Source organism: Plectropomus leopardus, chromosome 14, assembly GCF_026936395.1.
Source record: "Plectropomus leopardus strain MGB_pleo_1.0 chromosome 14, ASM2693639v1, whole genome shotgun sequence".
In the NCBI taxonomy this organism is placed as follows: domain Eukaryota; kingdom Metazoa; phylum Chordata; class Actinopteri; order Perciformes; family Serranidae; genus Plectropomus; species Plectropomus leopardus.
The window spans coordinates 14,568,988-14,594,972 of record NC_142189.1 but is presented as its reverse complement, the minus strand read 5'-3'; the positions used below and the strand labels follow the sequence as shown (position 1 = coordinate 14,594,972).

Here is a 25,985-nt window from a genome sequence, read left to right as displayed (position 1 = left end):
ATGTCACAATGCACCCCATAGTAGGCCTACAGCCTAGGGTGAAATTTAACATTATGAAATAAGGATTTTGACAAAAACTTTTAAAGCTTTTCATTCGACACTGTGTGTGAATGTTTGTGTTTGACTGTTTGTGTGTTTGTCTTGCACTTTTGTGTTTGCTTACTTGGCTGTACATGTTTGTTTGTGCTTCCTGTACTGCACTGAGTTTTTCTTTTTCATCACATGTTGTAACAACTACCCAGACACTAGCTTACCTTAAAGCCAATGGCTAAAATATTAGCACCAACAACTTGCATGAAAGATATCTACATAGACACATAGTAACTATGTAATACTATATAACAGGCAATGCTATTCCAAAAATAAATGAGATGAAAAAATATACTATTTTTAATTTTAAAAAATGCTTTTTTTCATTATAAAAACTATGTGTATCTGCCATAGGTGTTTATTCCTGACATAAGGAATGAGGACTAAACTAAACATGCGCAAAGCAAATTAGGTTATTTGTAGCTTGTTCCTGATTAGAGAAACTGAAAGTGTTACAACCCTCCCCAGTCTCTAAATCATGTTAACATACCCCTGTTTACTCTGTGATAAAAAGCCATCTTTGCGTCATCACTAGGGTTGCAACAGTATGAAATTTTCACAGTACAACAATTGTCTCAGAAAATATAATGGTTTCACAGTATCATGATATTACAGAATTATTATTATCAGTCAAATAGACCCTTTAAAGGAAGGAATAAAAACAAAAGGGTTTCTTTTGGTTGAACAAACATTTCATCACTATAATTGAAACTATTTCAGTGAAAGTATGTAAAAAGTCTCTCATTTGAAAATAAGCAAAATAAAGGTAAGATTTTCTGTACAGCTGCATTTTTTTCAATATCGAAAATAAATGTACGCAATATGATAATTGTCAACTTCTGTATCACGGTATACCTTAAAACCAGTGTATTGGTGCAACTCTAGTCTTACCACTGGAAAATTTTCTAGAAAACAAAAATGTAAGGAAAAGATTACAGAGCCTTTCTTTAACTTGTTGCTACTATCACCATTCAACTGAGAGAGCAACAGAATAGATGGGGGGTCTTGGGTTGCACTAACAACATCACTTATCTGCATGAAGCTCACAACACTCAAGTCCTGCGCATGCAACCAAGATTATAAACTTAGTGATTAATGCAATACATATAAATGCATTGCAACCTACTGGACTCATTGTACAGACATCACTTGTGCGCACACTTCTGTGTGAACTGGTAGGAATGACCCAGTGTGTGCGTCTGGCCCATTAAAGCACAAAAAGCCATTGTGTATCATTAGCTGAGGGGGAGGAAGGGAGAGACATAGGGGTGGAGTGTGGAGCTGAGGGAGGGGTCAGTGACCTTCCTCATAACCAACCAAATGACCTCATTCACAACACATAGGAATCCTCTGTCTCCCCCCACTATTCTTTATCACATTCACCATCCTCCCCTTGCTCTCGGCAGCCTTGCTCGCCTTTTTCCTTTCAGCGAACACAATCAATCAACTGAGCAGGGACGAGGCTCATGCTCACTAACCCTTTCACATGCACAGCAAATTCTTTCCTGCCAGTTATCTGTGGGGTTTTATGCCAGTCTTTCCTATGTCACACACGGTGCTAAAGAGGCTCTTTGTTTCAACAATTAAAGTCTAATCATACAAAACCACCCATTGTTTCTGCTCTGTAATCTCCTCCAAACCACTGAACTGATAAGGACAGACAGACTTAAGCCTCACCACAAACAGCACAAGCAGCGACAAACACTAAACTAACAAAACAGTCACATAACAGTTTCACTTGCAGTTGTAAAACTCTGACTTCATTCGGTGTGCTCCTAAACTGACTTTGGGTTGAACACACTGCACATGAGCATAAATTATGCTAAGCAAATCATGTTTTACATTACAGCACAAGACTGCGGGGCAGACAGCCACTGTAAGATACAAATGTGCAACACATGTAGCTCTAGTCAGGCTCGACAGTCACCATGTTTGACTTTGTCAATGAGAAAAGAAGTTAAAGCAACTGTAACAATAATGAATTGGTAGACAGAGCAGTTAAAACATAGGTGAATAGCACCCTTTTTTTCCATGAAGAGTCGCATAAATACATTGCTTTTGAGGTAATTTTCTTCTTTTTTTGCGCTTATTTTCAGATAATTTTCTTGTAACTTTTTGCCAATTTCTTGCTAATATTTGGGCCATTTCTTGTTAAGTTGCTTGCTGCTTTCTTCCCATGTTTTTAAAAGACATCAAAACAATTTCAAAGGGTTCAATAAAAAAGCCAGATATCACTGGGTGTTAGTTTTTCTCTTTGTGCAGTGGAAAAGGGGCTTAAAAGTGAATGAAGACCTCGTCCTCGACATTAACATAAATCTATCAATACTAGCTGATCAACAACTCGTGCAGCACTTTGCAACTTGCAACCTCTCTCTGATCTGACAATTTAAGCAATGGCATCCAATTGAGAGCCTGTACTGACTGACGTGGGTGATCGAGGGTGGGGAAGGATGGCACAGGTGGTAAAAACACCACAAACTCGAATAACTGCAGTGTGGAACGAGCTCTTTCACAAACATCTCGCACTTGCACACTAACACAGAGCTCACTGTACTCACAGAGAGCCTTGCAGCATGAGTGCTTTGAGGCTATATGCTTCTTCCCCAAACTGCTGTGCATCTACTTCACATTGAACACACGTGATTGAATCCCTGTCTTTAAAGGTTATGAATATGGAATTCAAGGGATTAATACTGAAACAAAACCCTATTTGCAATGTAAATTTATAGAGGAGTGAATGAAGACACACTCCCTCTGTATGTGTTGTAATCTGAGCTTCTCTGGTCTTTGTTGTGGTCGACAGTCTGACATTGCTTTGTCAGCACTGCTGTCATTGTTAGCACTGTTATCACCGTTAGCTGCTAGAGTCAGACTCTGAATCATAAATGTGCTCATACGCAGCTCCTTTAAAAACATACCAAAACATTCAATAAGTAAAGCATTTTGGAGGTTTTCTACATTTCCAGAGGTGAATCAAACTGATAACTAGGTCTCAGATCTGATTGAGACTAAAATAAAGGGGTACTCTGTAGGTTATCATCACTTTTACTACCTTAAAGTCAAAAGCATCCCAAAAATATTTACAGCTGTTTTTGGGAAATGTGGAAAATACTGATTTAGGTACAAATTTGTCGTCTTTAGTGCTGAAAAGCCGTCCCAAGTTGGCAGCTCAACATATGCAAGAATGACTTTTCATACAATATTTCAATTTCATTCAAAGGAAGACCCAGTGAAATCTAAAGGGACAACAGCTCCAAAAAACAGTGTAGCAAACATTTTTACAAGACATCATCTGCATTCAAGACACAAAGCCAGCTGAACGACTGCCCTGGGTAAACATGATTGGCAAACCGAAGCATTTGCCATTTCTAAAAAACATTTCTCAGAGATGAAAACAAGCCTAATTGTTAAGGACAGACCAAAAAATATCACAATTCTCTAGAGAAGATTGGACACCGTTTACAGATGTATCAAAGACAATGTCATGGTGACAGTTCAAGAGTCACATGGAAGGTTAATCTAACAGTGTATAAACAGCACGACATGGTGACGGAAGTAAACGTTCAGATTAAAGCAAATGCTGCAGAAACATACAGTGCAAAATATGAGCTGAGAAACACCTTTTGACAAAAACATGTATTAGCTTTTGATTAATGGTTCAAATGAACAATGGCAGAGTGAACACCGAGCAGAACAGAGCAACAGGAGAACTGTGAATAGTATGACACAACTTCGACATGTGAGGACTAAAAAATGTGTTGAAGCTGTAGAGTGTGAGAGAAGCAGCTGAGACTAGTTGAGATTAGAGTTCCCGGTGCTTTTGTATTAGATGGCAAAATGCTGCTGAGGAATCTCACTACCTCTTGCCACCTCACTTTCTGTGGCCCTAAGGGAAGGTTATGGCAGCACCGCCTGTTCTTGCCAAGCCTCACAGAAACAACACGGGCTGCTGAGGGACAGGTAAATTATTCATCTTTGATTTATCGGCCAGCCAGCAACTAGTGAGAAACCAAGGCACAAGCTGCAAACCACAGGCAGACTGATCCACTGGGCTGTGTCTAAGAGGGATGGGGCTAGTGAACCTCTTGGACTAGAGAGTTTGGACCGGTGTTCTTACAGACAGGAGCGAGTCAAATAAAAGGACTTCAAAGTATTTTTTCAATCACTCATTTGTATTTTTAAGGATGATGTTTTTTCTCCACAACCATCTGTTGTAACAAAAGTGTGCGAATCAGTAAATGGAGCAAACATGCTACAAGGGCCTAAAATCAATGTATTAATAATTAACTGCTGCTTATTTAGTGGCAAATTACAGCTCAAACCCCGTGCTAACTGCTGATGCTCCTCCGGTGTGAGGGTTTTGCAGGCTGGTGAAACATTCTTGTACCGACTATTTACTGGTGTTTACCAACCAATTGGTAATACAACATTAGCAAATATTTGTAATCACTGCTGTTCTTTGCTTCCTAGTTTAAAGCATTAATCCCATACGTTGCAAAATAATGCACCATTCTGTTCTCCTCTCAAATGTACTCTACTTCCTTCTCAAGGACCAAGTTCAAAAGTATCTGATTTTAAAGGTATTGATTCAAGTATTTCAAGCACCTTGTATGAACCCTGTGTGACAACGATGAGGGGAAATAGCGCAAAAATAAACAATCAGTTAAACAGGGGTGAGTGTGTCACAAAACTAGAAGAGTTAGGGAAACTTTAATACTTTTTTACAAGTGGAATGGAGCTTGCTCACGGCAGCCGTGAAACAAAAACGAATCAAATTACAGAAAAATTATGCATTCAACACTTTTTTGGTATTTAAAGTAAAGTAGACATTCCTGTGCCTCACCGTGGATGGCATTCACATTAAGCTGAACTAAAACACACTATGAGAGTGTGTGAGGAAAACAAACACCAGGCTGGAGGTTAAGTGCTCTGACTGTGCTCCCGGTAAAATTCCTGAGCTGGTTGCCAACGTTCGCTTGCCATTCCTCCTCTGAAAGGAGAGAGAAAATGAATGCAGAGGGGTGGGCGCAGTCAGAGAGGAACAGAGTGAGCATTCAGCTCATTTTTCTATGATAAAAATGGGGAAGAAAACAGGAAACGGTGACAAATGTTGCTGGTATGATTCCTGAAAAACCTAATTGTTAGACGCTATATCTGTTGTGACTCTTCAGACGCTTAAAACGAAGATTCAAAAAGAAAGATCGAGGCAATAAGGGGGACCACTGTGAGCAAGGGGGGTGGGAGCGCTATTTGAAGCATTTAAAGAATGTAACAGGGTGGGGCCCATACTTCTCCTCACTGAGAAATCTTGTGTGTGAAGCGGATCCACACAAGTGTGTGAAGGAGGAACAGGAGCTATGATTCATGATGCAATCTAAATAAATCAAAAAGAAAGCTGAGCAACAGACCCACCTCTGTGGGAGAGGGCACAAGAAGAGCAGGCTCCTCTTGTCACCACAGCCAGAAAACAGCCCCCCCTCCCTTCTCCCTGTCTGTCTGAAGGAAAAACAAACCACTGACTCGCCTTCTCCGTAGTCCATTCCTGTCTGAAATGGGCGTTACTTCCCGTAAATGTTTTTGCATGAGACACAAAATAGAAGAAAAAGATGGTAAAAGCGGACATAACTTGGGTCAAGGACAAAGGGAGGAGCCACGGTTTCAGAAAAAGAGAATAGACAACTCACTTAAATGAAAAGGTCTGTGTCAGGAGGCTGTTGTGACATAATTATTACAACATCCCTTAATTCATCTTCCTCTTTAACACTGCTTGTCACCATCTAGAACACACACTTACGCACAGAACTACGACTCTTGTTTTGATAGAAATAACTCACTGAAATCTCCTCAGCAAAATTCACTGTGCATCTAGTTACCTTGTACATTATTTTGAATAATGAATATTAGAGTTTGTATGGAGTTTGGCAGAAGAGACTTTATGTATACAGCTCTATATATGTGGAATCTCCTGCAGAAAGACTTGCCCTTGTTGGTCCCTCTAAGCCGTTTTAAAGAACTGTTGCAGCACTGGCCTTTAGTTTTTCTAGTTTCTGTGTTTCACTTATAGCATATATTGACGTACTTATAAGTCCTTCCTTGTAGTTACCTCATTTTATGGTCTTTTTGTGTTTTATATTGCTTGTTTTGGAGTCATTTATTTTGATTTTTTGTTCCATGTTGTCTGCCTGTAACTTGTGTTGCTGCCTGTCTTGGCCAGGACACTCTTAAAAAAGAGATTTTTAATCTCAAGAGTTTTTTTTCTAGTTCAATAAAAGGTTAAATAAAAAATAAAATACATTATTTTTTATGTGATTGCTCTGCTTTAAGGCTGGAGGCTTTTTTTTCTTAAAGAGAGAGATAAACTGCCTCAAGCAATGTGTTGTCTAACAGCCGGCAGTAATAGAAGGGAAGACACTTAGTTTTGGCGACAGCGAGCGAGATAGTCAGCCAGGCAGTCAGGGTAGGGCATGGAGACAGGAGGCCAGGCAGAGGCAGCAGTGATAAGGAGGCCCCAGCACTCACGGGATTGAGGCCCGAGATAAGAGCCCGGAGCTGTCGTTGGATGACTTTATCATACAGCACCCGCTGGGGGGTGGCATTGCTGGGGCTGGAGTGGGGCCAGGGGAGCAAACGGGTCCAGGTTTGGGGCTAGAACAGGGACTAACGCTCGCACAGGCACGGTGGTGGGGCTTCTGGATAGGAGGGCTGCTAGGCAGTGGCACGTCGGAAGGGAGACAGGCAAGGTGATGCTGGGTCCTGCCACCACCCCTACACCTCACCCTGTCAGACTTATGCCACCACCTAATTTATTACCAGGGAGGAGACACTGAGAAAGAGGGGACCATGTGAGGCAGACAGAGGAAGACAGCACACAAAGCCTCCAATTCTGCTTTTTCACTGGTGGCGACGGCTCAGTAAACCAGCTCACAGAATGGCTCTCGGTTAATTAAATTCCAGCTTATAAGTGGTGCTTTGGGAGAGAATGTGGGGAGAAGAAAAGCGGGCTGGGGTGGGGGGATATAACAGGTTTCTGCTTGCAACAACAGTCCTGGCCTAACAACCCCATTTCTCTCTTCCTGTGCTCTCTCACGGCTCTAAGCTGTATCTTATTTTGCGAGCAGTACTCAGTCTTGTTACCTGCTGAATTGATTGCATGTCAGAGGTTAGTGCAGGTCTAGATCTGTGCCAGGAAACGCCAAGGGTCAACCTACAGTGGGAGACTTCTGTCTGTGCGGTCACAGCCAGACACTAGGGGTGGGCGATAGGGTATTTTTGCGATAAAAATATTCTTAAAGATATGTAAAAAAAATACTGAGAAAATGTTTCTGTTAATTTCAAGAATACAATTGAAACAAATTAATTGTTATAGTTGTATATGTCAAAAGAAATAGTGAACTGTAGTGAAATAGTTCATCTTCAAATATTCAGTAAAAATTTCACAAAAATCATCCGTAAGTTTTCTTAGTCTGTGAACAACATTAACCTATGAAGAGATTTAGATTCTGTATGAAATGTAAACATTACTATAAAATAAAATTGACCAAAAATTACATATCCAACAGTTGCCAAACACAAAAAACATTGTCTTACATTAATGAAAAGTACATATATAATAATCACTAAGATGTTTCCACCTGGAACTGCAAGCCCAACTATTTCTCCTCTACTCTTTTTGCTGTATTACCTCGCCAGCCTGTTCTCACTCTAAACTTGTAAAATAGCGCCGCTTCGTTGGTGCTTTACTCAGCAGTGCGGATCAGACCACCCGCACGCACACACACACACACACACCTGCATTATTTTGACAGGCTGCTATGTTGCAATGACTACTGCACATTTATAAATTAGTATATGTATATATATGTGTGTGTGTGTGTATATAAACATACACACACACACACACACACACACACACACACACACACATATATAGATTGATAGATACGCATTTATACATTATATACATTATATTATAGTTTTTTTATCATGCTGAGAGAGAGCGAAGGGAAAGAGACAAACTGTGCTGCTCAGAGCCGCTGACAGTTTACTCTGAGCAGTAAGTTGCAAGAAGAGTCTGAAAAGTCCGGGGCTGTTCGTTAAACATTCGGGATGCACGGCTACTGATTCCACACTACTTATGGTGCTCCTGGCCAGTAGCAATTTTGCTTTAAGCCACACTTGTTGTTGCCATGCATCACAGCATGACGTCATTATTAGGGAAAAAAGGAGTAGAACCATATGAGCAGACTGAGAGAAATATGAGACATCAGCCAGAAAACAAAACGCACACTTCTAGCATTCTCCCATTCATCAAAATCTTTTCTCTAAACAGCTTCTCCCAAAGGACCAGTTCCCTACACAGGCACCACAGTGGACAGCAGACAGTTTGTCCTCCAAACGCTGACAGCTCTCCCGGGAAGGTCCTGTTAAATCACGGCACTCAGAGACAAACAAGCAGACACAAAACTGTATATGCAAAGGGGGTGGGGTGGGGGGTTGCTGTAGCCAGGAACAAATGGTACAAAGCACCATGTGGCTCCACCGCACAGCGTGCAATGGAACAACGGACCATTTAATCTATTATTCAAACAAAGATCAAAAATGAGCCTGTAAAGGAAAGGTAAGAAGAGCTTGGAATAAATATTTTCAATCAGTCTAACCATTCTGTCCCCATAGAAACACTCGTCAAATTTCAAGACAACAAAAAAAATAAAAACCTTCCTTCTCTCCTATGCTTCGCTACCTTACAACAGCGCCTGCACTTCACTACTAGGCTACATCTCTAGATGTTATATGGGCTGTCTCCTCCTGCCAAGAGAAAATATAGCAATTTGAAGCAGCTTGTTGGCTGGCAGATCGTAAAGAGAAATAAAAAAACTCCATAGCAGGTGTCACCTCAGGGAGATGAACAACTGCAACGCAAGGGGATTTCAAAGGGGGCCTGTCAATCGGCCAGAGTGACCTTGAGGGACAACACACATATTGGTAGCGCAACAGGGGCGTCCATGCACTCACGCCACTGTAGCTGGGTGGGAGCAGTCGTCACACACAAGGGTGGTGTCAGCTTTCTTCCGCCATGGAAACAGCTGTGTAGACATGCAAAAAACGGAGGGTGGGCGAGGGAGACAGCTGTCGGAGTGGTATACTCTTGAGAAATGGACTATTTGGGAATGAGTTTGAAGCGCTCAGCCGTAACTAGTGAGATTTTTTGCTCGTATTCAGCACCGGTGAGTCTAACAAAAGGAGGGCATTTAAAATGTTCAATCACATTTAAGCCTATGAAACAGTACTTACTCAGAAGGGAAGAGCGTCATTGTGATTTAATCAACAACACAAAAACGTAGAGGAAAGACGACTGATGCCTTGTTGACAAATTAGGACGGCCATTATCTTCAGGTTTTTTGGACTTTCTTTTTATTTTGTGATAACTCTACCCTGACTGGTTATGTTTCTATGTCTGCTTGAGAATAAATAGCTTTTCAAGTTGCATCTGCTCTCTCCTTGTCACCTTGAAAAGACGGTCGCTTTCAATGAGACAGATCTGACTCAGAGGCCTCCTGCAACACACTCACAGGAGAAAACTACACACACGCACCAAAGAAAATGACTTCTCAGATCAAACGTGATTCACACCACAATACCACAAGTTAAAGATTCCCTTCTGGAGTCTATCCCGTCTGACTGGAAGTTGCAGTCAAGTGTGATGTTTATCTTAAATGCTGGCATAAACCACAGTCACAAAACATGCTTCATTTGTCATTATACTTAATTTTTTTAAAATCACACAATTATCAACCTCAAGCTACCATTAAAGAACTATTAAAAATAAATTTTCTGAGCTTCTTGAATTGCAGAAATCTGACGGCACTGGGCACATAGCGCAACACATTAAAAATAACACACACTCGACAACTATTTTAAGAGTATTCAGCCAAAGGGAAGGGCTATTAGTTACTGTTACAGTTTTCTTCTCTCTTTTTCAGACTAATAAAAATCACAGAGACTGGATGTGCTTTTGGTTTTACCCAGGGTGGGGTCAGTTTTCATCAGTACTGGACAAAGAGTAGGAGGAGGCTGGTTCTGAATATCGCATCAGAACTACAGCCCTGTTCAAAGGGGAAAGCAGACCAAACCGCCCCTAACAGGAACCAGACAGTCAGACAGGCCTCCTCTGCACTGGGGTGGTTTTCATCACACACACACGCAATTTCTGGCGGCAGGGTAAAGTTTGGGCTGGTGCTGTGGAAACGCTTGTAAACCTCAGACTTGTGCAGTGTTAGAGGAGTGAGACTGAAGCTGGTGTGTCACCAGTGTCCTAGTCATGATTTCTTTAACACCAGAGGGGGGAGCGTTTATCTGCCGAGCGCTGCACAAAATCGTCAGGCCAGTCCAGTATTACAGGATTGATTTTTAAACCCCTGGCAGACCGGTTCCTCCAAAGCCACAAAATCGTGTTGTGCAAAAAATCAAGCCACATGTTGAAAAAGTGACAAGCAAAACAGTTCCACCAATTTATTTTCAGCACTTGCTTTTAACTTTATTACTGCAAATGAAGCAAAACATAGATCCTTAACCGTAAATCCCAACTTATAAAATTAGTAGAGCAGTATTTACTATGTGCCTATACATGTTAAATCTGTCACTTCAGTATTTACTGCAATGTATTTCCTTTCTTACTTTTTAGTCTCACAAATAAAGCACAAAGAGCAGTGACTAAAGGCCCAGTATTAAATGCTCAATACCTCAGCTGCATTCAAAATGTTCTGTTCCTTCATAACACTGGAAGACTAATGAAGTCACAGAGAAACAAACTTTAATACAAAATTTAAACAAAGATTGATGATTTTATTGAATTAACAGGCTATTTCAAAAGCCCAAACCCTTATTACCACAGCTAGTTAGTCCCATAAATAAATTAATTAAAAAGTCAGTAAATGTAAAATGTATATTTTACATCAGATAAAAAAATCACTGCTGACCACACAGAAGCCAAATCACAGCTCCTTCCTTTCTGTGGGTTGGCTCACACAGCACGCCAACGGCAGCACGGCTGAGTTTTTAGAGTAAATGAGAGGTACACAGAGTGTGCACGAGCTCCATTCTTTACTGTTCAGACAATTGTTAGGGTCCGTGGCTATGGGGGCTGGGAAATGGCAAAAGGGAGTCGGGATGAAAAAGAAAACAAGTCTGCTTCCTGACTCTCCCCGCAATGAAAACATCAGCACACCCCTCATTCGCAACTAAGTCCAATAAAGCAATTTGCTCTTTCAGAAAAAAAACCCAACAACTTCATGATGCCTCTTTTGTAAAACATTTATGGGGTGTGGAAAGGAATTAAACTTCTTTTCCAAAAATATCAGATCCAAACTGATTCAAATTATTTTCAAACATAATTTCAGCTAGCAGGCACAGAGGAAGACAAACCCAGAAAGATAATGACAAACATAAATGATGGTAAACAAAATGTCGTCAACATATAATAGAGCTGCATTACGTCAACGAAATTACATTACATAGAGAAAATTAATTTTCCTTATGCTACATTATTATGTGGAAGGTCAGCCATGTAAGATTATTGTTTAAGTTTTGTTATACACAATGAAACTGTATCAATAATCTTGCATGGTTCTTCCAAAACTCAAGGATTTTTACTCATTCTGTGACTTCTCCAGGCCTGGAAGTGTGATTGTGAAATCCCATGACTTCTCTAAGTTTTCTAAGACCATGGGAACCCTCATGACAAAAACTGGTTGCACATTTGTGGGGAAATTGCTATCGGGGAATTTGTCTCTCTTGTTTTTTCTCAACCTGAAACTGAAGTGCTATTTTTCAGACTAAAAGCAATACATTATCTTTTAAGACTCGCACAGTGTCTGTGGCATTCAATAGTCAGATTTAAGGGACCTTACTATAGCTATTACACGAAAAATAACATTCAGATTCAAACTCAATATGAGTAGGGGCAATTTCAGTGCTACATGATTGTATTTTTGCACTGTTGTAGTGGTGAGGCAGAGGAAATAGTCTACTTGACGCCTTTAACTATTTTGTTTATCCCCCATCAAGGAAGCAAGAAAATCTTTGCAGACCGGTTTAGCAACTACATACTACAGAGCCTACTCATCCAGACATGCAACCGAAACTATGAAGTGTGCACTGCTGTTTGCTGTGCTGTCTGCGAGCAAAGCGCTCGTTTATCCCGTGAAGAAGTCATAATGCCTGTTATTTTTATTCATCAGTGTGTCATGGTGTCCAGTCCGACACTACACACAGCGCGGGGACAGTCTGCTAGGGGGCTGTGGCGCTCTCTAGTGTCCCCAGCTCAGTTACATAAAGCATAGGTCCAACCTTCCGCTTAGACCAGCTTATGTTATTGATACTATCAACATGAAACGGCGAATAAGCTTCGTCCATCAGCCGCTTGTGCCCAAATCAGTGACAACGCGTAGAAAATACACACAGACAGACAAATCCCGTCTGGAAGGTGCCGCCGACAAAAGGCGACGCAATTTTTGGTAGGGCACGCTTGACTGGCAAAAAAAAACACACACGACGACTGCTGCAGTAGCAAGGGAAGGAAATACAACCCTCGCTCGAATACAAATATTGTAGCGGCTTGGTGAGGGAGAAAAATAAAACGGTGGCCCTTTTAATGAAAAAGTTAGACGGTTGAAATAATCTTCGTGCACTCCCCCTCCCAGCAGCAGCAGCAACTCACTGGCTATTGTTTGGGCAACAAGCAGACACATTCCTCCGCGCTTTAAAGCTCGGCCGCTGGGCAACTACTAACACAAAAAGCCCTACGAAAAAAAATAATAACTTTTCTAACAATTCATGACATTTGCCCGTAACGCCACGTCGACTTGTTAAGTCTTTATCTGAGGACGCGTTAGCTAAGTTAACGCTACCGTTTTCCTGAAGAGTTCAACGGAATGCAGACACCCAGGCTCGCTAGCTTAAAATGTGGCTAACCCGAGCTAAATTGCTGTTGAACATGTGGATTCAGGCCCCGTTTAAATTAATTGAGGTTTTAAAAACACAGAGGGAGCTCCAAAACCTCACAGAGATTTGTTTTTGTGAATACATTGACAGTGATAGGCTGTTCTGATTTTTCTAAGTGCGTGAGAGAAAGTTTTCGTCTCGTCGCCACAAAGTCAAGAGTGCAGAAACTAACTCCCAACGTTAGCAACACAACTCCCAAATCCACATCTCGAGCTGTTGTTTGGGGTTTACCAGTCAGTCGGGATTGGAGATTTCCTGTTTTGGGTGATGTGAGGTGTCAATCGGGGGAACTTGTGAGTGTTTTTGTGCTCGCCGTAGTCAGCAATATCGTCTCGCTAACGTTATGCAGCAGGGACGCCCAGCGAAGCCGTGCCGAAACCGGACTGCGCCGTGGTCACGCTTCCCTCCCCTTCCTCCCCAGCGTCTCCCCCACCAAACCTCTCCAGACTGCCACTTACCTTCATCGAGAAGCCTCTCCAGGTGTGTGAAGATGCCGCAGAGATTTGGCAAACTGGTCATGAGCTTCTTCTCGTTTAATAATTGCATCAAATAGTCGGGACTCGGCCTCGGTCGCTCCTTCACTTCGACCTCTCCGACCATCATCTTTGCGGCGAGAGCGGAGAACAAACCACCGTGAAACACAGAATCCTCTTTTAGGAAAAGGAGAAAAAAAAAAGAAAAAAAACTTGCGGCTCCAATCCCTCGCTTCCCTCCTCCTTATGATGTGAAGACTGTATAACCCCCCCTAAAAATTCAGGTTTGGTTTGTTCTTGTTGTTTGAGTGGAGAGGGGCAAAAAAAGAAACCGTTATCTTCCTTCCAGAGACTCGTGCGCCGTACTCTCCTCTACGCCGTGTGCGCTCGGGGACGTTCGATTCCACCACTGTAGGCGCGAGAGACTCTTCCACCGGAAAGGCTCCGTCCTCCTCAACGGCTATTGGCCAGCGGGGCTTTCAGGGGACTAATAGGACAACCAATGGGCACCCGAGTCTGAGCCAGGAGGGCGGGGCAGGGTGGCTGGTGGAATGATTGACAGAAATTTTGGCCAATGGTGTGCAGTGCGCAGGAATGCACATAATGCCCCTGAAATGTTGTCAACACAGAACAGCACACGTTTAATTCTTCTGCTTTTCCTCACAAATAGCAACATTATATCTGTTGTTAAAACGCCAATAATCTTTTTATGCCTTACTGGCACTGCTTTTAGCGATCTCATAACTTTAACACCAAAGGCAGAGCTTGTGACAATACTGTGAATGGAAAGTGGAGATTTTCTGTCTTTCTTTGTGTTAGGCAGCTAAATAAATCATTTAAAGTTTTAGAAATAGGAGTAATCTTTCTTAGTTTTCTTTATTTAAAATTATCAACATGCAGAGGGGACTTTCCCTTTGAAGCTCAGCTCTTTTGTAAGATAAGATAAGAGAGACTTTATAGTCATCTATTTATACACAGGTCAGTACAGCCGGGGGCATTGTAGTGGGGGACAGATAGCACTGATAACCCAGGGCCCCAATGGAAGAGGGAATGAAAAGTTTGTCATTTTGTTGGTTGGTTTGCAATTTTTCCTTTCTAAGAAATTAATGCCATGACAAAGTTAAAATCGGCTGAATAAATCAGTTGAAAGACTGAACTTTCTATAAAATATAGTGAAAACTTTCTGAGACTTCTCTCACCCCTTAGAGGCACATAATGGTTTAACCCACCCCAAACCACAATTTGTCTTAAAACGCAGCTAAAGCTGCTTTTCTACCATGCAGGTTTTTTAAACACAAGTAAACCCGCTAAAAATAGGCTACAGATTCCTCTCTCTTTGCCAGTTTAGCAGAGCTGCGTACATGGCTCTGAAGCAGAGTATGCCTCTGTGCGTGTGTGTGTTTGTTGGGTTTGGGTTTTTTTTGGCATGTCATGTTCAATGTCATGAACAGGCTAGCAAAAGGTTAGTAAACAGTAAAAAGCCACATTACATGGAGATCTATGAAAATTTTATGGATGTTACTTCTCTTTATATATCTCTTACCTATTCAGTCTCTCTTTTAAAGTCGGTGCAGATTAATTTGGATTGATGTTTTAGCGCTGCTTAGGTGGAGATGGACAGTATTTAGTAGCAGCTGCATTGCATCTCGCTGATTCAGGAGCTAAAATGAACACATTCACCCAGGTGTTGTGTTTCCATCAATGCTGATTGGAGCCAGAGGTGATAAATACCTGAGACTTCTGCAATGTCATGTGACAAGACTGTGAATGCCGATTGTTACCTTTAGCCATTACATTAAAAAGCCAGATGTAAAATGGTGTTAGCAGGTTTTTGTACATTAAAAATGAATCTAGAGGAGAACACAATTGTGTTTCCCTGGTCCCTGGACAGAAGAAAGAACAAATGAACATGAGGTGCAAACAAGAAAATACAAAACAGGTACAGAACCAGTCAAGGGGGAAACATACAGTGCAATACCAAATATGAAGTGCAATAAAAGTAAAATCAAAACAGAAGTAGTGTAAATAAATGTAAAGTGTGATAAATAACTGTAAAAGTAGTTTATTATATCTTAGCCAAACAGATCTGCTCTTCACAGTAAATAACTTTTTTGACTTGTTCCAACTGGTTTTATGTTTCTTGCCTTTCCCCTTCCTCTACGTTACACAACATCATCAGCACGGTCCGTCATGCTGTCAGTCCAGTGTAAAAACAACATTCCTGTGACTCCATCAAAGCACAGCGGCCAAATTTATCACATAGATTTTACAATTTTACAAAATGAAATTATATGGTTTAGCTATGACGGGTCTAAAAATCTGGTGCGGACTAGTGATCTGGTTTGAATAGTCATTCGTGGGTTGAGTGTGTGTTCAATCTCCCACTTCATACACAAGGTGTGTGTGTGTGTGACAGTATACCTGCCAAGACCAGCCTACGAATCTGATTTGGCTGATTTTATGTGTAGGCTTCACTTTAGGGTGCAGAAATATGACAAAAAGCATCAACCTGTGTGGTCGGTATCCTACAAGACACCTTTTGTTACTCAAGACTTGTACATCTTGTTATCTGTCGTGGGACCGATTGATCAACGTTCTGGTAATCAATAGGGCCTTTTCATTGTCCTGTCCTTGGGAGGACCTTTCTACATATCCTCCCAAGATTAACATCCCTGATCAATGGAACACACACAAACCAGCTACCTCCGGTTTCTCACGTCCTGCTTAGAGTGAAAATAAACCACAACTGCTCCGTTTTGATTTTAACAGCTGTTGGCTGAGAGGGGCCCGGCTAAATCTGAGCCCTGACCTTGGTCGTCATTCAATTTGTCCACTTACTGCTCACCCACTCATGTCTTTGTAAAAGTAGTCCCCATGCTGGGTGCATGAATGCTCAAACAGCTGCACTATGACCTTCTGGCTGCAGTTTGTCACCACGGTGTTGGTATCGAGGATAGTAAATTAAGTCTGAGCTCTTAGTATTAGTGCAGCATGTCCGATAAATTGATCAGAGAATACTAACTAGATCTGGTGATGTCTTGGGAGAAGTCTTATTAGTCAACTGTGTCTCTTTATCATTAACCCTTGAGACACACATGTACAACATATATAAGAATTAGAAACTTGATTACACACACACACACACACAAAAACACATATCCCCAGATAGCAACATTTGACAGTGCAGCAGGCGACAAGAGCCTCCACATCAAAGCAGGAAGACAGATACAGTTGCCTTAACAACCAGTGCGACACATTTACTGGATCCTGCTTCTATGCCCTTCAGCCAGCGTCTACATATAGCTACAGAGTGTTAATGCTTAAATTATTGTCGAGGTTCAGATGAGATTCAAACACCTGGTTCACAGAAACGTTAATTTCTTTTTGTTTCACCTGCCTACTGTACATCAAAATGAAAATAAAGCTCCTGGTTTGACATCTTAACACCTGAAGTCAGAGATGGGACCAAGTTTGTAAGTTACAAGTAAACCTCAAGTCTTTGCTATCAGGTCTCAAGTCAAAGTTCGAAGTCAAGAGCAACAAGTCTTGAATCAAGTTCCCAGTCCTAAACTTTGAGTCTTGAGTACAGAATGAAGATATAATGGAAGTAGCTACTGCGACATCACCCATTGGTTTGTGGACTGCCTTTTTGAAACCTCAAGTTTAGCATTTTGGCCGTCACGATGTTGCTCTTTTTGGAGTCAGAAGTGATCAAATTTGGACAGGAGGCTGGCACCATGAAGGAGCAAGGGGTGGATCAGACTGATGGAACACACTTTTTAATTTTGGGCTCCGGGGAAGGTATCAAGTATTTTCAAGTCAAAAGGCCCAAATCCAAGCAAAGTCACGAGTGCTTGTTGTTAAAGTCCAAGGTGAGATGCAAGTGTTTTTTGATTTTATTAAGTCAAGTTTAAAGTCATCAAATTTGTTATTTGAGTCTGATTAAAGTTCAAATCATATGACTTGAGTCCACACTTCCGCCTGAAGAGTCCCGTTACCACATCCATTGTACTAGATTGTCCTGTCAGGCATCTAGTATTAACTATTTGTCACAAATTTTAACCACAGGATTTATGGTCTATAGGGTTTTTGCATAACGGCTTGTCAGCTGCACATCTACCAATTACAGGATGTGTAATATTGGCCCTGACATCCAAATGGTCTGCCATATCAGCGTGCCATCTTAAAGGCAGAATGATAAAACATCCCTTGAAGTCAAACACTGATAAGTGATTTTGGTGGATAAGAGTGTGCAGATAGGCAGAGGGAACGAGAAACCCCATTTTTCATGTGACTTGGAGATAGCTAAATTGTTCATAGTGTTGACTTTATGTTTCTTTTTTCTTTTCCTCCGTTATTCTTTGAATATAAACGCTGGAAAAAGTCACAGACTTCTTGCATCAAAAAGAATCTGGCATTTATTCTGAGCTTTGAAAATGGGTTTAGTTCTTATCTCAACGGTGTGCATGGTAATTTGCACCTTGCCTCGCGCTCATTCTTCTGAGTTGGGTCACATACGGCTGCTGTGTGTGTGTGCGTCAATGTGTGTGTGAAATAGAAACACAGAGTCAGAGATAGAGAGAGAGAGAGACGCGGCGTTAGACAGGCAGAGCAAATGTGTGTGTGCATGCTTGTGTCTTCTGACAGCCCGAGAGTAAACAGAAACGATATTAATCCCCCTTTTGCTCCCCCTGCCCTTGTGTTTTCGTCATTTTTAATAACACGGTTTCTATTCAACAATTAATCCAATTAACAAGGATCCAGATAATTAATGAACATGCGTTTAGCCCCTTTTGAAGAGAGGCTGTTAGCTCACTCACAATGAGCTTGGAGAGCGCCCTGGGTTTCCGACTCAAAGTATGCTGCTGGAGACAATGGGGCCCTCGGTTGGGGCCCTGTAGCTGGTTGCAGCCCGCTTCGGGGGCCACAGCCGCGGGAAAGTGAGTGGGAGCTGGTTACTCTGTCGAGGCAATGCTGTCTGCGATAACGGCTGTAGCTCTGGAGGAGGCGAACAGAGGCCCACAGGCTCTGATAACGCGCATGCATACAAACAAGAACAACATCTTTCTCTTTTTCTTTTGGCTTACTAGTTTGGGGACTGTGGGGGAAAAAGTGCTGGCAGAATCTGGGTCATTTACATTTTGAGGAAGGTGTGAGCACAGTGTAACAGAAATAAATGTCCTTCTAGCAACCACAGCATATACAGAGAAATACATAATGTACCTATAATTCATTTTAACTCGTATCATAAGCACGACATGAAAAATGCTTTGTTCGTGCTCCTGTTAATGCACTGTTGCTCTCATACTTGTTTGTGTGTGCATTTGTTATAGTCGGTGACTGAACATTATTTATTTGACTTGAAATCACCCAAAATAAGAACTGTAGACAGTAAGGATGAAAACAAAGGATGTGTTTGTGATGGTAGGCCATGCTGAGATGACATTAAACTCAACCACATCCCCCCTGTAGTTCTGCTTTAGAGGTGTAGTAGATCACATCTTCAAAAAAAAAAAAAAAATCAGTACGTTTAAGGGCCTCTATACTTCTTTGTGAGCACTCGTTTTATATGTCAATATAATGATCAAACATTAGAGTTGTTGCCATTTAACTGCATCTATGTTTATTCTGATGACTTTGCGATCATAAAACTCAACGATCAATCAAAGTTCCACTGCAGCAGCGCAGGAATTACTGTTCATGGTGGCTAACAGGTAGCATTTATGAGACTGAATCACTGTTTAAATGCTTATTCGGTTTTCTGACAACAACTAAATTCTGACTTTGGTCACACCAAAGCACATTATAGGTGATCACGGAGAGCAGGACGTGATAGAAGTGAGGCTGTGTCTACCCTATACCTATCAAATGTCTGTTATTATGCATGATTGTGCTTTTTACCAACCAAAAGAGAAAAAAGGAGACATTTAGCCATTTTCCTGTCATTCGGGGGTGTTAATGTGGATGGAAAACTACCTGAAAATGATTCAGAAATCAGTAATCTTGGGGTACAGCCACACTAGTACTGTACTCACAAGCCTTTAATCACCCTTTAAAAAATAGACTACTTCCATACTAACACTCCTGAAAATCCAGATCGCATGACCATTCACATAGCCCGGGCAAGTGTCATTGCACAAAGGAAGCAGATTATCTACTCTGGTTGATTGCAGGCACCCAGGAAGTGTACTACGTTTTGAAACCAATTTCTGTGGTGGCCAAACAGGGTAGTTACACTGTCACATTCTTATGTGGCTTATGTGACTTACATGGCAAAAGGGATGTCTGTAAATCAGTAGATACATTTATAGGTAAATTTCAGCTTTATGCACGACTGAGCAACTTTCATAGGAATGAATGAAGCCCCGCCGCCAATGCTGTATCCAGTTCTCTTTATACATCCATGCTACCAAGTACAAACTGGATGAGTACTTACAAAGCAGACTCACAGGATCAGATATAGTTCAGGGCCTAAAGTTAGGCATATGTTGGTACAAAATTGGGAAATCAGTCACACAGATTAAAATATCTGAATTAAGGCAAAAACAGTCAAACATACTTACAAGAAACACTAGGAAAACTCGAAGGTAAAGACGATCCGGTAACAAAGAAGGGGAAAACAAGGACATCTATCCATCGTGTTATATTTGACACCTACCTGTTGACTCAATTACAGGGTCAAAGAGGGTCACAACTGTTAAAAAAGATGCATTTTTAAACTTAGCTGGCCTAGTTTGGACTATATTGTGGCATGTCATTATTTTCTAAATTTTCTTGGTGGATTTATGGTTGTAGAATTATCAAAATGATATTAAGTGGAGCTGTAAAGACATGTGCATGCCACATGGACATGCAAAAGTGAGGTTCAGCAAAAGTGAGGAGGCTTGTCTTTGAGGCTTGCTTTCTTCTTTTTATCCCTCGCAAACTGGTCTATGCATGAGAAACAGTATATACTATTTACACACAGGAGGAAGTGTCACCTGGAGGAGTGCTACAATGTAGAGCGGCATGAGGAAAAATCTATCACAATTCAATCTGAAGCTGCAGTATGCTTGTGTTTCAAATAACACATTCGACTCTTGCCACCACAGCTATTCACCATTCTCTATTTTGTGAAAGGTCACCTTGGGTGTTGTAGTCTGGATGCTCCAGTGGTTTGGCAATCTGGTGATGGAAATGCCTGTTGGCCTGCCTGTTGGCGCTCAGTCTGGGGGGAGAGGGGGACTGGGGAAAGAGGGGGATGACAGCTGGAGCCACTTGTGGTAGAAACGTCTGACGGGAAAACCTCCAGTCCCACCTCAAACCTGCTAATCATCAATCAACAGGAGGAAATGACACACAAGAATCACACTTTACCATTTTACAGTAAGGGATACTTAAAGAGGGCGAGGGTAAAGAAGTTTCACTCGCTCCTCCTTCCTCATTTCGTCCCTTGTGGAGAACACACAGGTGTCAATACGGCTTAAAGAAGTCCAGCCGATGCTACATCTGTCCCCGCCAATTGTTAACAGTGTGGATCCATCCTGCTCCCACTGAAGATGCCTGTATTTGTTTACTTGCTCGTTCGCCTGTTTGTGCACGCCTGCCAGCCCGTAGCGGGGAAAGAAATGAGTGTTTGTGAGCGATAAGACCTGTAGGAGAGGAAGAAGAGGAAGAGGAACAGAGAAAGTGGGTGAAGGAGAGTGACAGAGAAAGGGGGAGAATCCTCATTGATCACATCTGTACAGAGAAGGATTGATCCTGTGGTGTGGTCTACTTTAGGATCTTAGCACACGCAGACTAGCACAGATGAGAGAATCGCTCACAAACATAAACAGTAAATCAGGATGTGAGATTTTAACACACGTTAATATTTAAAGGAACAGTGTGTAAGGGAATTTAGTGGCATCTTGAAGTGGGGATTTCAGATGCAACCAGCTGAAACTTCCCGTGGTTAGAATTCCTTGTTTATTGTTCAGGAGGTTATTACCATGAGCCGAATTATCCACAGAGATCACTTCCAAAACAAATGGACCAGGTGATTAAAAACACAGAACAAAGCAGTGTAACATTACAAGTCAGTGTTTTTCCTTTGCTGTTTGGCGCATTGCAGACAAGCAGCTAGACCAGTACCTGCTAACCCAGTGATTTGAACTTGTAAAAACACTGGAAAAAAGCAGTTCACTTTACAAATAACTGTTTCTCCAATGCTGCTTGGCTTGACATAGACAGCCCGCTAACCCAGCACCTGCTGATGTGTGCTCACCCCTTTTCTCCGAAAACTTAAGATCCAGACATTCAGGATGTTTTTACTGGGAGCCAAATTATCTGCAGAGGTATCTTTCTCTCCAAAATAAACCAAATTGGTAATTTAGTCTGGTAAAAACACTAAATAAAGCACTTTCATGTTACAAATCAGTGTTTTTCCAATGCTGTTTGGCATGCTGAAGACAGCCACTGGTCCAGCACCTGCATGTGCTCACTTTTTTTCTTCTAATAACTTAAGTTCAAGACGTCTAGGGTTTTCTTAGCTGGAGCCAAATCATCTTAACAGGTCTCTTTCTCTCCAAAACAAATGGACGGGGTGATTTAAACCAGTAGAAACACTGAGAGGCAATTGCAGTGACGTGGCAGTGCAACATGGCGATTTCTGTGGACAAGGACCTGCTCCCTACGGTGATATAAATAAATATCATTCTAAGGTAATGAAAACACAATGATTCTTATTTTCAAGTGATTCTAAACTAAAGAAAACATACTTATTTTATTCCATTTCTGCCTGTATATCCCCCTAAATCCTGCACACTGTTCCTTTAAGTGAAGCTTTACAGAGAACTTCAGAAGGAAAACAGAATATGAGCTCCTCTTTCAAAGTGTTTACATTATTTCTGCACTCTTGAATTAAGCCTGAGAATCAGACACCTGGCATATGGAGAGGCAGATAGATAAATCTCCATTGTGTTGTCCTGTCTCGCACATGCTCAGTAGCTCCCTGGATGAGCGTGGACTCCGCTGGGCAGACGTGAACAAGACAAATCATTCCCAGGGGGGCATTTATTTCTGTTGCACGGCACAATCCCTCTCATTGCTGGTCCTAACAATCTGCCTTTTGAGACTATAACATTGGAATAAGAGCGACAGCTCGGCAGACGAAGGGACGACGAGAGAGAGGGGAGGAAGTGATAAAGGGGAAGACAAATGAAGACTTCCTGAATGGTTTATAAATCTTCCACTGTACACAGGGTTACGTTTCAACCAACTTTGATCATATTAAGTGTGACCCACATGGATGAATTATTTGATTTTCAACACCCGGAGATGTCGTACATTCAGCTTGTTTGTTCAGATAAGGGAGCGTGATGATATCGTTAAGTGCCAGTTATCGCCTCAATTCTCTTCTTTTTTTTTTTTTTACTTGTGAGGGAAAAACAGATAACCAAGTGGTGGAGTCTGCACCACCCCACCCCCACCCACCTCTTCTTCTTTGGTCTCTTATTCCTCTCTGCAGCTGACTACTCCTAAATCTAAACTCTGGCCAGAGCTGGACAGCTCTCTCTACCAGGTGACACAACATCCCACTTCCCTCCATCCATCCATCTCCGCGCGGCCCACACAGTCTCTCCTTCCCTTCATTTCTCTTCACGCTGGATTCATCTTGGACTGCCAGTCTGTCTCAGGCGTAATGTGTCTCCCTGTCTTCCTCTTTATTCAACATGTTTACTCTCTCAAACACACACTCATACTGCAAACATTTTCACGCTGCTGTTCCTCTTCCATAATTGTCTTTTCCTTCCTTCCTCAGTCTTAGCGTTTCCTCTGCTTTGCTCAATCTCTTTTTTCCCCTCCGTCAACAGAACACTATCGCCGTGTTTGTGTAGCTTTTGTTGCGCAGCTCACTGCAATGCAAAAGCCTTTGTTGGCCTGCCACCACTGTGATGTGGTGAGACGGAGATGTGCAAGGACAAACTTGAGCTCCGTGGTGCCAGCTTTCAGAAAGTCAGTGTTCACTCTGAGATAACGGCTCAACCTGATGGCTGGTGTAGCTGTTGGGGTGCGAGCCAAACACACATGTAAACACTTGTCTGTGTTGATCTGGGAAGCCGTATGAAATTTGTAAAAATCGTCCTGTGTCGGTGCAATGCTTAGTGTTTCCATCAGTGAAATGGCTTGTGTGTTTCTCGGTTGGTGTTATTGCTGGCTGCAGGGCAGCGGCAGCTGTTGTGAGAGGCTGAGCTAGCTGGGCTAATAATAACCCCGGAGCTGAGTGAGTGCCCACGGGCCCCATGTCGTCTAGGGTTGACCCTTGGAGTCCAGTTGCAGTGTGAAGTGAGGATTAGGCCAGGTCGTGGATTAGAGAATGCTATTTCACCCTTGTAAGGATGAAGGCAGGTGTGCAGAAACGCTACACACTCAGTGGTTAATGTTACGATCGCAACACCCCAAATGCACTGCTTTGGAAGCACATGTCCATCGGCCACGTGGTATACAAACTGTTTTTTTACCCAAATCCACTTAGCAGTGAGTGTTATGCACAGACAAACTGGAATATACGCACAGAAAAAAAATCTTTACCTCTAATTCAGAGTTGGGGCATGTTTAGCAAGGCCAAGATCTAGTAGATCTCTAGGGCGGAAGTGAAATTGACAAAAGGCAAATGGACATGCGCAGATTTGTTTAAAAATGGCTGACTATAAGAGTTGGGTTGATATCTTGCCTGTCCCGTCTGGTGTACGAGTTTAAACCCGTTTGATTTCATGCAAACTGGCTCAAGTGGCATTTGTCACAATGACACGCGGCAAATTAAAATGTAGCTTACATCAGCAACATGTGCTAAGGGTGTCATAGTGCTAAATGCACGTTGTATGGCATTAGTAATGAGCAATATGAAAACGGGATTATCATAATATTATGTTTGTTTATAAACAGACTAACAGAGCCGCGAGTGTCTGTCGGGCCGTGAGACGAGCACCGGTGACATGAGGGAGATCAAGTTGCAGTAGAGGGGAACGAGTGGCGCACACTGTTTGTTTACTGAAAAGTTCATGTGTTTTTGAGGGTGACGAGATGAGACACAGCAGAGTGAGTCTCTCAAGAAAACTAAAAGTGCACCAATTTGACAAAAATTTGAATATGAAGCCAATGAATGACCTGTCCTAACTGTCTGTGAGCGACATGGTGCACCATTTTGAACTAAACTTTTGTCAGCGTCCTGTTTCTATTTTCCTGTCCTTCACTTTGAAGACGTTGGCAATGGACAAGGGACGGCTGATTCAGTTGAAATGAAGAATTATCTTTTTATACCTTCTTATTTCATTACAAAAACCTAAAAAAAGTGGCAGCTGACTTGAGGGAGACTTCCAGAGAGCTGATAGTCTAAGGTAAATGACCATTGCTCATAACAAACCAGACTACTTGCTGTTGGCTATATTTTATGTAATTTCCAGTAAATATCACAACATAAAATGTGTATTTTCTTGTTTAAAGTAACATTATAAATGTAGGATGATAGCAAAAAAGCTACTCGGCTATCTTTTAAGTGCTTATCCAGCCTGATCTGGACCTCATCTCTGATATTTACATGTTTTGTTTACATGACATAACCGGAGTGCATATTTTGTTGATTCAGTGTGGACAGAGGGCTCCGATGTTACACCATGCAACCCGAAAGTTGAACGCTCACTTTCTGTTGGGGCACAGTGTCACTTTGTCTCACTCAGGAAGGCTGCTGAGTTAAAAGCGAGACCTGTAAAATTTGGTAAACCAGCCTAGTCTGGTGTTTGGCTTAATAGCAAACCAGTCTGAAAAGCTTTACACCAACCCAACCCTACTGGAGATATTAGATGTGTATGTTATAACAATCAATACCATCACCCGCACAAGACATCAGGGCGATCTGTCACAATAGACAGGAAATAAAAGAAAAAAAAAATCTGGAACCCTCTCAACTGAAAATAATAATGTGGCTTTATCTGCGACAGATACTATCTGCTGTTGGGAAGTAGAGCATGATGCTATAACCTGTGCTGTATGACTGGAGGAAATACTCTGAATGGGAACAATTTATTTCCTTGTGTATGTTGGGTCACCCGAAGTCACAAAATGATCAATTGCTCATTATGTCTAAGGCAAAAGGGTTAGAATATGATGATCAGGACAATTTCTGCTCTATGCTACATTTGTTTTTGAGGCCCTTTTTTCATGTCTGAGAACAAAGCGAGATAAGGGAGAAATTCAAGTAATGTCATGCTTGGTCTTTCAGGCCTGTACGTTCATGGACCAGTCATGCGTTGATGCCTTTGATTGGCCAAATAACCTCATTGGCTGCCTCCATTCCTGTTCATTTCACAGTTCACTCTATTACTTGCATGAGCAATTACAGCTCGCTGTTGTTGTTTGGTATTGTTTGCCATCATCGTGTGTGTGTGTGCCTGCATGCATGTGTGT

The 25,985-nt window shown here is 41.9% G+C and overlaps 1 protein-coding gene across 5 annotated transcripts in view; it reads right to left on the bottom strand.

The window, feature by feature from the left end:
• Nucleotides 1-13,983, bottom strand: part of qkia (QKI, KH domain containing, RNA binding a) — a 104,025-nt gene extending 90,042 nt beyond the window's left edge. For 3 of the 5 annotated variants that reach the window (XM_088087222.1, XM_042500786.2, XM_042500785.2), the window contains exon 1: nucleotides 13,548-13,982. In XM_088087222.1, the coding sequence (XP_087943348.1) occupies nucleotides 13,548-13,692 (145 nt within the window). In that variant the 5' untranslated portion in view covers nucleotides 13,693-13,982. Of the gene's footprint in view, nucleotides 1-13,547 lie in introns of all 5 variants that reach the window. The other 2 variants (XM_042500784.2, XM_042500783.2) reach the window with 1 other exon arrangement.
• Between the last annotated feature and the right edge of the window lie 12,002 nt (nucleotides 13,984-25,985).